Source organism: Callithrix jacchus, chromosome 14 (genome assembly GCF_049354715.1).
Source record: "Callithrix jacchus isolate 240 chromosome 14, calJac240_pri, whole genome shotgun sequence".
NCBI classification, from domain to species: Eukaryota; Metazoa; Chordata; class Mammalia; order Primates; family Cebidae; genus Callithrix; species Callithrix jacchus.
In genome coordinates this window covers 48,495,982-48,511,108 of record NC_133515.1, presented here as the reverse complement: position 1 = coordinate 48,511,108, position 15,127 = coordinate 48,495,982, and the positions used below count along the sequence as shown (strand labels likewise).

The following is a 15,127-nucleotide window of genomic DNA, read 5'->3' as shown; positions in this document are numbered from 1 at the left end:
GTGATAAGTATTTCTTTTTTTCTTTTCTTTTCTTTTCTTTTTTTTTTGAGACTGGGTCTCACTCTGTTGCCCAGGCTGGAGTACACTGGCATGATCTTTGCTCACTACAACCTCCATCTCCCGGGTTCAAGCGATTCTCATGCCTCAGTCTCCCAAGTAGCTGGGACTATAGGCGCACACCACCACGCCCAGCTAATTTTTTGTATTTTTAGTAGAGATGAAGATTTCACCATATTGGCCAGGCTGGTCTCAAATTTCTGACCTGAAGTGATTGGCCGGCCTTGGCTTCCCAAAGTGCTGGGATTACAGACATGAGCCACTGCACCTGGCCTTTACTTTCTTATTAACATTTTTTTCTATTTAAAAAAGAAAATTATGCTTATAAGTTTATGTATTTTTTAAAATATAAATTCTGCCTGCAATATTTAGAATGAAAAGAGTCCTTCAATATTACTTTATTTTTCAATCCCTTTATTTTAGAGATGAGAAAACTGAGTCTAGGGAAGCTGATCATCTTGCTCAAGGCCACACAGCAGGTCAGCGACAAATAAGGGGTGGGAGCCTGTTTCCTGACTCCCATCCCAGAACTTACGATACCTGGCAACTGGGTACCTATCTTCTTTAGACTTGGTATACACATTCAAGAGCTTTTAGTGTTGAGTGTATCCTCTTTTCCACTTGTGCACTACACAGACCAAGTGTTCAAATGCTAACTCCAAGAGTAGAAAGGGTCAGAGCTGAAAGACAAAACATTCACTCCCCCAACTCTTCCTTCTTTAATCAGGAGACCCAACTTTATATCTCATCTCTAGCTTAGACTCACTTCCAACTCCCCCCATCCATCTCCAACTAAACACGTCCTCTGCTTTCCCTCAGACCTTCCACCAAATCCACTGCAGAGTACAAAGGCACCCTCTGTGTATTCATCCCTCACCCCCAAAGACTGCCCACACTTACATTCTTACATCCAGAATGTGGTTCACAACAATAATTCCCAACTTTCCAAGCATGAGGACTCAAAGTGAAAAAATTCAGGGAGCACTTCCCTTCACAGGGATTATAGTTGTGTGTGTTTTTTAAATTAACTGTGAGCCAAGAAAAATACATGCCAAACATCCACTGTGAATTCAGTAGTATTTTAATAAGGTTGTATTTTATTATTCTATAAATGTAGCTAAATACACTGAAAGAGAATAATACATATACTTGGGAGACATTACGTATTTGGTTCACAAACAATGCATAGAGTGCATATGGTTTCCCAGCCACTTGTTTGGGAACCACTGGGCGGTAGCGTGAGTTCAAGACTTGCAGATGAGATACCTAAATGCTGGGGAGAGACCTTAAGTTTTATTCACCTTCCTCTGAAAGAAAAATGACAGCTAGGCCAGGCACAGTGGCACACACCTATAATCAAAGCATTTTTGGAGGCTGAGGCAGATGGATCACTTGAGGTCAGGAGTTCAAGACCAGTCTGGGCAACATAGAGAAATGCCTTCTCTACTAAAAATACAAAAATTAGCTGGGTGTGGTAGCACTTGACTGGTCCCATCTACTCAGGAGGCTCAGATGGGAGGATTCTTGAACCTGGGAAGCAGAGGTTGCAGTGAGCTGACACTGCACCACTGCACTCCAGCCTGGGTAATAGAGCAAGATGAAAGAAAAGAAAAAGGAAGGAAGGAAAAAGAAAAGGAAAAAATAAAAAATATGGCAACCTAATGAAGATACAACCAGAAGGTCTATAGTTAGTTTATTTTACATTTCCCATTGCACCCACCTCCAAGTTGGAGTTATTGACAGCACAGGCTTTCGTATTTTTAGTACTTCTTTTGGGGGAAAACAAAGGGGCCTCTCACTTATTTCAGTTCTCTGGTTTATTCTTGTCTTTCTCAGCAAAGCTGCCTCAAGTAGAAAGCCCTATTCCAATTCATATTCCAGTCTCTTCCTGATTTCTCACCAGAATTATCTCTAAAGAGTAAGCATTGACAAGTGATGGATAATTTGCATTTTAACCCTATTCAAATTTGGGTAAATGGTTTAATATGCATGCTAATATTCCATCATTATTCCAATTAAGGAAACTATTATGTTAAAGTGTTTAATCAGGAGAATTAGGGAGAACTCCAGACACCTAAAATTAACCTCTAATAGTCTTGACATTCATTTCATTTAAGTGAAATTTGCCAAGCTACAAGCAACTCCCACTTAAGACTTCTGCTTAGGCACGTGGGGATTCCTGATAAGACCTAAAAGCAATTAATTTCCTAAATACATTGCTGTCTAAAAGAATAAACTAAAAGGACCACAAAAATACAATCACATCGCCAAGCAGTCACATTCCAAGAGATTTAAACATCATCATCTTGATTCCCAGTAACAACAATGCTCTTCGCATCAGAAACAACACAACCACTTCCTCTTTCTCTGACCTTCTCAGTTTAATTACTTCCTGTGATTTCTTCTAGGGCTGAGGGCCCATTCGTCCCAGGGCGGCAGCCTTTCCGTGCATGCATGACTGATTTGTCTGGAAGGTGCAGAATGCCAGCTGACAGTCAGACATGACACATACAGTTTGGGACTTCACATCTCTTTTTAAGTGATGGATCTCTTGGGCCTCCTGGCATTCACCAAGAACTTTCTTTAAGCCATAAGAAAAGAAAAAACTCTTCCAGTACATTTCCATCTAAAAATCAAGCTGTGCCTCAAAGCTGGAAGTCCTGCCAAAAATGGGGAAGGGCAGGCACCTGATGATACCTTGCAGTGTATGAGCACCACCTTCTTATCCAATGAGCTTCTTCAGCAAACATTCAAAATGCCAAAGATGTGAAGTCATCTTTTTAGTAGGGTCTGGGCAATGAAGACAAACCATCGCAGCAAGGGATAAGCCCATGAACCCTCAGTGGCATCATTACTGGGGAGTTTGTTAAAAATGCAGAATCTCAGGATCAGAATCCTCATTTTACCAGATTTCCCCAGGGAATCCCCATGTAAGTTCAAGTTCAAGAAGCACCACTACAGGATCTTCCCCTCAAAACAGCAAGTCTATAATACATGCCCAGGTGAACACCATGCTGTGTTAGCTGTATTGCTCTCACAAGCTTTCCATCAGGGGTAAGTTGGCTTATTCTTTCCAAAACAAGTTATTTGCAGGGTTGCTGTTTGTATCTCAGTACAGAAAAGGCCACCTGGATGGGCAATGGCTCCCTACTCCATAGATCTGAACAGGAATGTAAGGAAGAAATGTCACTGCATAGTTCTGAGGTGTTTACAGGATTCTAAATGAGTTCTAATTTCATTTGCTCAACAGTAATATAAACCAAGCTATATACACAACACAATTTTTTATAAGAGAAAACTGAGGCCCTGTGAGGTTGTAACACAGAATGTTGTTCTACAGATGCCAGATTTGAAGTCAAAGGACCTGGGTTAAAAATAACAAATCTCACAGTGTGTGTGACCTCAGGCAATATAGTGTCCTCTCAGAATCTTTTCCTCACCTGTGGTGTGTGAACACTTGACTGCTGGACATAATCCACCCATGAGTGAATGTGTGTACATGATTGTATGTACAACACACACACACTCACACACTGTTTCTCTCTTACCCTCACTCGTGCTTTCTCTCATACCTAAAAATGACTTGAAAGCTTGTTTGTTTGAAGATTCTGGCAAGGGCCTGTAGGTCCTTTGATGCTGTACATGAAGAGTTTTCCTACCCCAAATATGAGAACCCCAACACTTCATATTTCTAGTTTGCAGCTCCAGGAGGAACCCAGCAGAAAGGAGGGGAAGAAAAAGGAAAACAACTCTAGTAATTAATGAGTTAGTCAATCATCAGAAGAGCTATCCGCATAGCTTAAGGCAGATGAAACTGTCTAGCACCCTAGAATATAAGCACCCCAAGGACAGGGACTTCCTGAGTGACCACTGTGGTACTATATGGCAGGCTAGGTGTTCTATACTTGCAGTAAGTGAATGGCACGTGGTAGGCATTCAATAGCTGGCGGCTTCCTCTCCTCTAGCTGTACTTCTACTCATTTTATCCAATACAATAATAATATATATCATTTTGCAACTGGGGTCTAAGTACATTCTAGATTCAAATTCTTTAGATTCATAGTCTGCCACACTCCAAATCAACACCAATAATCTTGTATCCCTAAATTTCCGTAGTACAGAAGACATTTTAGAATGGACGGTAAAGGCTTCAAAGGTTTTTTTGTTGTTGCTTTTTGATTTTTGTTTTTATAAACAGCAGAGTACTGTTCTGAAACCTGCTCACATACAAATCAATGAAAAGGCAACCATTATTAGGCCTCCAGGGCCAGAGGTGAGCTGTTGAGCCCAGGTACATCATTCTAGCAAGGCAGATTTGCTTTGGAAGTCTGAGCTGAGAAAAATCGAACTTGACTTAACCTTTAAGCAAAGGGAGAAACGTAATAACTATATTAAGACTATAGTCACACTTACGCTGCTTTAAAAGATCTATAAAAATGAGTAAAATTACTGAGATGTTGACAAATTAAACCTCTAGTCTAGTACTACATCTGTATTCCCACTCAATCATCATCCACTTTATTCGTTGCCTGGAAAAATAAAATGAAATGTCAAACGTGGCATTCAAGTAGACAAAACATGTCATAAGCCAAGTGACTCCTAAGAGGACCCTCAGTCCCACCCATCCCCACCAAGCCTATTGACTTTTGTTTTAGAGACAATCTGAATGCTGTGGTAATAAGATTTCCAGACCAGGCTGGGTGCGGTGGCTCACGCCTATAATCCCAGCACTTTGGGAGGCCGAGGGAAGTGGATCACGAGGTCAAGAGATCGAGACCATCCTGGTCAACAAGGTGAAACCCCGTCTCTACTAAAAATACAAAAATTAGCTGGGCATGGTGGTGCATGCCTGTAGTCCCAGCTACTCGGGAGGCTGAGGCAGGAGAATTGCTTGAACCCAGGAGGCAGGGATTGTGGTGAGCTGAGATCCTGCCATTGCACTCCAGTCTGGGTAACAACAGCAAAACTCTGTCTCAAAAAAAAGATTTCCAGACCATGTATCAGGAATGGGGTGGGAATGGCAGGGGAGACAAGGATGCTATTACAGTTAGGTACTCTTACCATAAGAGAACAGACAAGCTGTGAAAGTCAGAATCTCAAACAGCACAGCCAACTGGGATCATTGAGTAAAGGGGCCAATGGTCAGCTGGGCATTATTGATTGTCACAGTACAAAAACTACCAGGACAGCATTAGAAAGCCAAAAGAAATAGTCTTAGAACATGACTTCCAAGTCCTAATTATCCTCCTACAAGATCCCTGAGGAGCCTTGAGCAAGTTATTTGAGCTCTCTAAGGTATAAAGTGAAAATCTCATTTCCTGCCTTGAAACGTTCATGGGATTTCCATTGCCCTGTAAATTCTGAAAAGAAAGAACACCTTATTATATGATGTGAGACAGATCTGGGGTAGATGGATGCCACTGAATCTCAATTTATCAAATGCTGTGCTAAAATGCTTTACCTAGGCTACCTCATTTCAACTTTTGAGACAGAGTTCACTCTTGTCGCCCAGGCTGGAGTGCAATGGCACAATCTCAGCTCACCACAACCTCTGCCTCCCAGGTTCAAGTGATTCTCCTGCCTCAGCCTCCCAAGTAGCTGGGATTACAGGCATGCACCACCACACCTGGCTAATTTTGTATTTTTAGTAGAGATGGGTTTTCTCCATGTTGGTCAGGCTGGTCTTGAACTCCCGACCTCAGGTGATCCACCCACCTTGGCCTCCCGAAATGCTGGGATTACAGGTGTTAGCCACTGTGCCTGGTCCATTCTACTTTTTAACAGCCTATTAGGTATACAGGAGAATGAAACTCATTTATATTAATCCAGGGCTGGTGGCTTAGGATACTTACCAAGGTCCCTTAGTAAGGGGAAGAGATACGGTCTTACTCTAAAGCCCATGTTTCTTCCACTACCATCATGGCAGTCTCTCCTTTAGTAGTTTTGAAAAAGCAACTCCAAGTCTTTGTTGGATATAGGTATCCAAAAAAGGCAATTGTTAAATTATCTTTAAATTGTGAATAATTGTTAAATTTTTATACAAGATACAATTATTTTTTCAATTAATAAATATTTACTTCAACCAATTGATAAATGTTTGCAGAAAGCCTACTATAGGCTCAGCATTCTGCCAGGCCATGGGTATGAGGGTCAATAAACTAATCTCACAGAGCATGGTGTGTACACCTGTGGTCCCAGGTACTTGGGAGGCTGAGATGGGAGCATTGCTTGAACCCAGGAGTTCAAGGCTTCAGTAAGCCATGATTGTACCCCTGCACTCTATCCTGGGCAACAGAGCAAGAACTCATCTCTTAAAAGAAAAAAAAGTAATAAAAACAAAAAATAAAAAGCTATTCCCATGCCAGGTGAATGTGGCTCATGCCTAATATTTCCAGCACTCTGGAAGGCCAAGACAGGAGGACTGCTTAAAGGCTAGGAGCTCACGGCCAGCCTGAGCAACATTAACAAGACCTCATCTCTACTAATATTTTAAAAGTTAGCCAGGTATGGTGGTGCACGCCTACAATCCCAGCTACTCAGGAGGCCAAGGCAGAAGGATCACTGAATATTCCAGCCTGGACAACAAAGTAAGACCCCGTCTCAGACAAAAAAAGCTATTCCCACACCTAGAAAGACAGATGGGCCAAGCCTCTCTGTGCATTCTCTGTGAGTATGTGATGCAAAAACAAAATACACAGTGCGTGGCTATCTGAAAAGTCAGTAATGGAGGCCAGAGCCAAGGCAAAGCAGTAAGAAAAAGAAACAAGAGGAATAAATAATGAAAATGGAAAGACAAAGATGTCATTACCAGATGAAAAAATAAAAATCAATTAAAAAACTTAACTGATAAATAAGTTTTAAGCATTTATGAATGGACCACAGGAAATATATGGAAGAACAAAAACAACCCGATCTGAAAAATCATCATTTCAGCACACAGAGGAACCAAAACCATATATTCTTTTTCTCTCTCTTTTTTTTTTTTTGAGACAGAGTTTCGCTCTTGCTACCCAGGCTGGAGTGCAATGGCGCGATCTCAGCTCACCGCAACCTCTGCCTCCTGGTTTCAAGTAATTCTGCCTCAGCCTCCCGAGTAGCTGGAACTACCGTTGTGCGCCACCATGCCCAGCTAATTTTTTTGTATTTTTAGTAGAGACAGGGTTTCACCATGTTGACCAGTATGGTCTTGATCTCTTGACCTCGTGATCCACTTCCCTCGGCCTCCCAAAGTGCTGGGATTATAGGCGTGAGCCACCGCGCCTGGCCAAAACCATACATTTTAGAAGCTGCCAGTATTTGTTCTAATCTCTTCAATCACAAGTGCTAAACTGCTAGGGGTGAAGTCAAAATCTCTTTCTTTTCTTTTTTTTTTAAGACAGGGTTTTCACCATGTTGGTCAGGCTGCTCTTGAACTCCCGACCTCAGGTGATTCGCCCGCCTTGGCCTCCAAAGTGCTTGGATTACAGGTGTGAGCCACCATGCCTGGCCAAATTTGTTTCTTTACCTTTACCCTCTAAGTGCAAGTAAACAAAGAAAGTTTGTTTTTAAATAAAGACTTAACTGCCCTTTAAGAGCAGCATGAAGAACATGAGCACAATTTGATAATGTGTGTGCAGTATGCCACATGTGGACATAATGTTGATAACGATTACCTGAGAAAAATGGAAGTGGGTGGTTATGAAACAACTGTTACTTAACTTAGCAAACTCCAATGATCCTGGCCTGACTTTTCTTGCATGACATGGGTCATATGTCAAGATGTGGCAACAATCCTTCATGCCTATCCAGGGTGTAGATAATGAAAATGGAAAGACAAAGATGGGTAAGCATGTAGAAAACATATTTTGCTCCACAGGGCACTGGAGTGTCAATACAAAATATTTCTTCTATTTCCAAGTCAGTAAAAGCCCTAGAAAATGCCTTAAAAGAACCATCAATGTTCTAGCCTTAAATAGTAATTAAAAAATATTTCTAAGAAGAAGTTATCAAGTTTATTGATATGAAGACGTCTTTTTTTTTAATTGGCCTAATTTACCTTAGAGAAAACAAGCCTAAACAAATATATACCAAACCTTCCTGCTCTCCCTCTATTGTCATCCTGTTCAATTTCTGAAGATTTTGCTGTTAGACTATGTGTTTGTGTTCAGCTGGCAGTACAGGAACTATGCCAATATCAGAGTTCATCAGCACAGCTGTCTCCACCCTCAAGTGTTAAGACTCTACCAGAACCCTGCAGCTACTGCAAATTGCTAATATTGTGATTTCTGCAGAGATTCTCCTGCAGAGGCATAGAAACAGGCCCTGTCTTACTGTCCTCAAGATGTTCTACGTGTCAGTTCTCACAACAATGAATGGAATAAAAATGGGTTTTGAGTTGCCAATGACAGATCACTACCACCAGATAGTTCTGTACCGAATTTCCACAAAATACCAGAGGCTTCATGTGAACATGGTTGAGTTTCTCAGAAGGAGGCTTATATATACCCTAAGTTAACCAAATACAACAATTGTAATTATTGCATTAGTCAGTACAGATGAAACAGCACTTTAAATTAATTAATCCATTATTTTATTCAATAGACATTAAGCAACCACAATGTGCCCAAGGGTGTGGGGCCAACAACTAGAAAACTAGGCATCTAAGAAGTAACCTTGAATCCAAAAAGCTCCTATTCAGATGCAGAATCTAGCTGGGTGTAAGCCCAACTTGAAATAGTGATAATTGCCAGAGTGTACGGAAAAAAATAGTTATACACAGACATCGATTTTGACTTAGATGTTGACTTTGACTTGATTTTGACTTGGAGGAGGGGGATATGGTGGGAAAGTCAAAAAGGACCACCCAAACACAATGGCTCAGAGGTGGCTGGAGGCATGAACAGAATTTCACCTACTGGAGAAGTGAAGGAAGAAAGAAGAGAATTTCAGAATAAAAGCAAGAGTAAGCAAACTGCTGAGGCAAAATAGTTTGGGGTATGGCTACTGATTCACTTTTTATATATTTTACTGGTTAAAAGGACAGAAAAGCAGGAGGGACCAGCTTTAATCAGAAAGGAGGTTGCATTTGCTAATATTCCCATGGAAACAAATCCAGACCACCACCAACTGACGGAGTTTAGTCCATTCCAGGTCTGCCACCTCACTAGCTGGTGAGCCTTGCAGTAGGCACTTAACTTTATACTATGACAGGTCCTAGCTTACAAGCTCCTTAAGGTCTTTGCAGTTTTTTTTTGTTTTTTCTTGCTTTAAAGATTTTTTTTTTCTTCTTGAGACAGGGTGTCACTCTGTCACCCAGGCTGGAATGCAGTAGCACAATCACAGCTCCCTGCAGCCTTGACCTCCCAGCCTGAAGCTATCCTCTCCCCTCAGCCTCCTAAGTAGCTGGGACTATAGATGTGAGCTATCACACCTGGTTGATTTTTATGTATATATGTATGTATGTATGTATGTAGGCAGAGACAGGGTCTCACTATGTCGCGCAGGCTGGTCTTGAACTCCTGGCCTCAAGCCATCCTCTGGGCCTGGGTCTCCAGAAGTGTGGGGATTGGAATAAATCAAGATTCTAATTCTGCATAGCCAACTCCATATTTTTAACATTTAAGTATTCTATTCATGTACAGTAGAAACATAACACCTTTTTAAGGCTAACACAAAGACAATGGATCAATACTCACTGTATCAGTTTAATTTCCACAACTGTTATCTCAGTTAATGTAGATCTAAGATTCCAGTAATAACCAACTCTGAATTTGCACTACTCCCATTGTCTTTAAGGTGTATCACAGAATTCTCAAGCCCAGATTTATTTAAATTCATTTTAATTCAGTATGCCCTTCATACTTCACAGCATTTTCTGGGAAGATAAGTGAAGTGAGAAAAATTATGGCAATGACAGATTGTCACCAATTCAGAAGAATAATGAACAAGCATGATTGGCAGAAAGGTTTCAAGCTCTGAGTCAGAACAACTGAGGCTAGACACCCCCACCGGTTCACAGTGGTTAGTTAAGAGCACAGAGTCCTTCCTGAACCAGGTTACTGGAGTGCTCAATTCCCAGCTCCTTCAGTTATTCATAACATGATCTTGAGCAAAGGACTTCACCTCTCTGTGCCTCGGTTTACCCATTTAAAAGGGATAATAATACCATCTACCTCACAGGATTTTTAAGAAGACTAAATGAATAAAGTGCTTTATAAAATGTTTGCTGTCTTGGGCAACTGACTTGACCTCAGCTTTCTTATCAGTTAAATGGGATAATACCTTCTTCACAGGATTATCAGAAAATTAAGCTGAACCTGAAAGAAATCTATCTCAGTGCCCTGCAAAGAGCCACATAAGGCACCTGTTTTATGCCTAGTCCTGGACTGTAAGCTTTACATAGGCTATCACATTTAATTCTCACAGCAGCTCCACAAAATAGGTAGTTATCTATTCCCATTTTGTCCACTCCATATGAAACCAACAGTACATATGTAAGTAAACTGCCTTAGATCATAGTGAGCCAATGGCTAAGCCTTAAGCCTTAAATATATGTTACAAATGCATTTCACTCAGAGTCTTCGATTGGTCTCTGACTGAATAACCAGTTATAAAAGACATTCTTGCAGACAATTCAGGCAGAGTGTTAAAGACATTGGGGAATTATTAATTTTGTAAAATGTGATAACAGTATTGTGGTTTCACAGAACAGTGTTTTTATCTCTTGAGAAGTAAGCTCAAGTATTTAGGTACAAGAGTCCCAATGTCTGCAACATCTTTGAAATGGTTCAGCAAAAATACTTAACACCTGTTTTACTAATGGGAAACCTTTCAATGTTAGGAAAAATACGACTGAAGGGAAGCTGAAAACCCATTTCCAGCAAAAAGTGGGTTACAGAAGAGTTCATGAAGGGAACAAAAGAGAAAGCTGAATGGCAGCTCGATGTCTCCACTTGCTTCAGGAAGGTTTATTTTGTCTGCAAGTTTCCAAGCCATTCATAGCCATGATCAAATGCTTTAACGATAGTGACAAAATAGGTATGGATCTAAAAAATTTTCCACTCCTACGCACAGAGGACCACTTACAATAGTTTGTTGATGCTCTTTACTTCTTAAATTATATTTTTAAAAGCCTGTAGAACTGTAAATCTTAACATGCATTTTTATGTGGGGGAGGGAATGAAAGAGTGAGGTCAGTGTATTTTCTATACAGAAGCTATCTTTTGGGACCATCATCAACAAGAGCACACAAACTTCCCTGAATTACCATATATTAGAGGAATTTTTGATTAACATGGAAAACAATAGAAAACATAACTTTTTAAAAAATTAAGCACAATTTTACCATTTGCAAGATTCTAATTTACTGCATTCTGATGCTAAATGAAACACATATTTAATTATCTGGACCATTCAACAAAACCTTTACTATAAGTAGACTATCAAGTCTATCTTACCTAGAGTACAAATATATCTTCCCTAGGTCTCCAGTTTGATGCTACCAATTCTCTTAAGTAACAACCCTGCCTAGTTCCAAAAGGTATCTGAGAGACCTCAAACATAAATCCATTAAAAGAAAAAAATAGATCAAAATTCACCCAAAGTAGGAATCTTGCAAAAATGGCTACCTTAATCAAACAATAATTTTAGCTCTGGACTTAAAGACAGTGGCAGCAAGTAACAACAACAAAACAACAAAAAAGCAATCACTGCAAGCTCTGTAATTCAGAGAGAGAAACCTTACTGTCATAAACATTTAAAAGAAATTTTTCACATGTGCCATTACACAGGTACGTTGAACAAATAATGGATGGTGCCTACCATAGCAGTTGACAGCCCATGAAGTGGTTTTCTTCTCAGGCATTTTAAGTCTTGTGCCAAGATCATCACATTTAAAAGTAACACCCATAAGCCCATTTCTGCAGTGGCTAAGGTGCCAAGGCTTTCTCAGTCTCTAAGTGAAACTAGAACCTGTCCTCAAATATCCATCCTCTCAACTGGGCTTCTGACAGCAGTGGTGGCTGCGGCTTCAGGCTGGACTTGCTCTGAGAGCCTAAAATGGAACTATTCTTTCCTCGATGGTAATCCCATTCGAAATCCTTCTCCTTTGGATAGTAGATGGAGAAAAATGCAAGGCTGACAAGCTGCTACAAAAAGGTCAGGCCTGTATTCCCAAGTGGTGGAGTCAAGGTAGCAGGAATCTGCAAGGCCAGAGCACAGCAACCAACCTCACTGCTGCTACTCTGTGTGCAGGTACAATCGAAGGCCCATAAAAATGTTGATTTATTGGCCACCTTCAAAAGGCAGCAAGGTCCAACAGCATATTCCTTCTCTATATTTCAGCCCTAAAAGCGCAACCTTTTTTTTCATTTTACCATTTCAAGATGCCATATATGAAGACAAAGCAAAACATCTGAAATAGAAACACCAGCAGATGCAGTGGGACGTCAACGACATACACACCAGCAGGGATCCTCTCCTGTGATGGGTGTCTGGAAGATCAGGGGTTACTGCAAAGTTCCCTGGGGACTCACAGAAAGGAAACTGAAATTCCCTTTCCCAAACACCAGCCCCACTCCCGCTCGGCCTGGCAACAGCAGACACCAAAGGATAAAGGGGGTATTTCATAAAGTGAGTAGATTTCTTAGAGTAGAGCACAGCACTGTCACCTGCTACAAGAGACAAGCCTCCCTGTCGCCCAACCCTGAGTCACTTCCCCTCCCTTCACTCTTGAGTCCCAATGCCTGCGCGCCGGCGGGTGGTGGGGGGGGCGTGGGGGGAGTGGTGCAAAAGACCTGGGGCCTCAGGAGCACGCCTCCCGCAGCCTGCTCTCCCCCGTAAAGACTCGAGCCGGGCCTCCCTCCAGGACGCGTCCCCGCTGCTGCCAACCGGCTCTTAGCGCCCAAGCCCGCGCCGCCGTTACCTTGGCTAATGGCAGCACTGAATGAAAGGAGCCGATGTAGGCTCCGGATTTATGAATGTGCAGGGGAGGAGGGGAGGAATATCATGTGACAATAAAGGAGAGCGTCTTATTCACAAAAAAAAAAAGTGGCTGGTGGCGGGCACAGCCACTGAGCAGCAGCGGCGGCTGCCGCGAGGTGACCGCTCGGACTCCAGGCAGAAGACCTGAGGCACCAGACCCCACGGTCTCGCCCCCGTCGCACCCGAGACTGTAAACGCCTCGGACCCCGGGGGGAAAACCCCAAACCCGACCCGTAGACCGAGAGGCAGGAGGCAGCTGCACCTCCTCCTGGGGCTGGCCACAGGCACAGGTCCCGTGCGGGGCGGCCTGGGAGCCCTCCGGCGGAGCACCCGGAGCATTGTTTCCCTCGGGCCCGCGGGCCGGGCACAAGCCCGAGCACGCGCACCCGAGAGGTCACACACACACTCATCCCCAGCGCGCTGCCCCGCACGCCCCCGCCTCACACGCCTCGGTCCGCCCCGAGCCGCCCGACCCCGCGGGGCGCGTGTGCGGCCCACAAGCGCGTGCACAGGCATTCACGCGCCGCGGGGCCCCTCGGGCGGCTCTAGCACGCCGGCCCGCGCGGGGACCCTGGCGCACCAAACCCCCGCGCAGCCCGCGCCTGTCCTCCTCTCGCTCCGCCGTGTTTTTTATGAATGAAAATGTGGTATGCAAATGAGAGCGATTCAAGAAAACGAAATGGCGGAGCCTAGGCCCCAGTGGGCTCCGGAGCGGACTGCGGTGCTCGCGGCGCGGCGGGAGTCACAAAGTCACCGTGCAAAACCCACCGGCCCCGGGAAGCCGGAGTGGGGCTGTCAGGTCTTCCGCTCCAGCTGCCGAGGATTTCGGGGGTTTGGGGTCAGTGAGTCCTCGGAGAGGGAGCGGGGACCGCCCCGAGGTCACCCGCGCGCCCTTGGCCCCCGCAGCGGCCACCAGCCCGCCGACCCTAGGCGTGCGCCCGCCAGCCCGCGGCAGTTTTGGCCCCCTCCTCACTTGAACAAGCAAGGAAGCCTCGCGTCCCAACCCTAACAGGTCAGGGAGTCGCTGCACCCCACGCCAAGTTCACCCAATAAGCGTCCCCACCCGCATCCTCAACCCCGGCCCCCACGCCCCCGTGGGGCACCCTCGTCCCACCCCACGACCAAACTTACTCGTCCGGGTGTGTTTCTTCGGTCATTTTCTTGTTCACCTAGACGCCTGTCCCGCGGCGGGCAGCTTTGCTCCCTTCATCTTCCTGTCTGCTCGCCCCTCTTCTTCACATCTCCGGAGATCGCCTGATTTGGGGAGGGGGGGGCGGCTGGAGATGAAGGGGGCGCCGCAGGCAGGAGGGGAAGCAAGGCGCGGGGTGAGGTTTGGGGGAAGGGGTGCAAAGGCAGGCTGAGCGGGGAGTGAACGCCGCAGCGCCGAGGGGCGAGGCGGGCGAGGGCTCCGGGAGTTCGGGAGCAGGCGGAGGGGGCGAGATTTGGGAAGGGGACGGTGGTGGGGGAGAGCAGGAGAAAAACAAGCGCGCCTCGGAGCGGCGGGGACTGCTGAGAGGAGGAGGAGAGCGCCGGCCGTAGGTCGGGGCTCGGTCCGGGGTCGCCCCCGGGAGGCCTGGCCAATCACGGTTCCGGGGAGCGGTCGGCAGCCGGGGGAGGTGCGCCTGGGAGGCGGTGCTGGGCGCCCCGTCCGAGCCCCATCTCTCGACTCCACCGATTTACTCCATATTGGATTCTCACCGCCGCCAACAGGAGGAGGAAGTAGGGCGGAAGCGATGACGTCTTCCCAGCGGCCAGAGGTGGTGGAGTGCAAAAAGCTTCCTACTTGCGACCGAAAAAAAAAGGGGGAGAAGAAAAAAAACTTTGTCCCGCCTACTGAGCACGCCCGGCTTCCTCTCCCCCTCCCTACTGGCTTCCACTCCCGGGGGAGCCGGGGAGCCGAGTTGTTTGCTTGCGCTGTGACCGTCTGGCTCCGAATCCTCCTTAGTTAGGGCTCCGGGTTTTAGGAAGCCCGAGAGGAGGGAGGAGGCGGGAGCCGAGGACTCAAACACATCTGGCTCCCGTTTTTGTCCCCTCCCTCCTTCCAAACCCCAGGATTAAAAATCGGGGGGTTGGGCGGGGGCGGAGATGGGAAACTCAAGGGAGGGGAGGG

General features: G+C 44.9%; 1 protein-coding gene across 1 annotated transcript in view; it reads right to left on the bottom strand.

The window, feature by feature from the left end:
• The window catches only part of SPRED2 (sprouty related EVH1 domain containing 2), a 123,001-nt gene extending 108,271 nt beyond the window's left edge, over positions 1-14,730 (bottom strand). The window contains exon 1 of the mRNA XM_035272409.3: positions 14,149-14,730. Within this exon, the coding sequence (XP_035128300.1) occupies positions 14,149-14,174 (26 nt within the window). The 5' untranslated portion in view covers positions 14,175-14,730. The remainder of the gene's footprint in view (positions 1-14,148) is intronic.
• Positions 14,731-15,127: the final 397 nt, after the last annotated feature.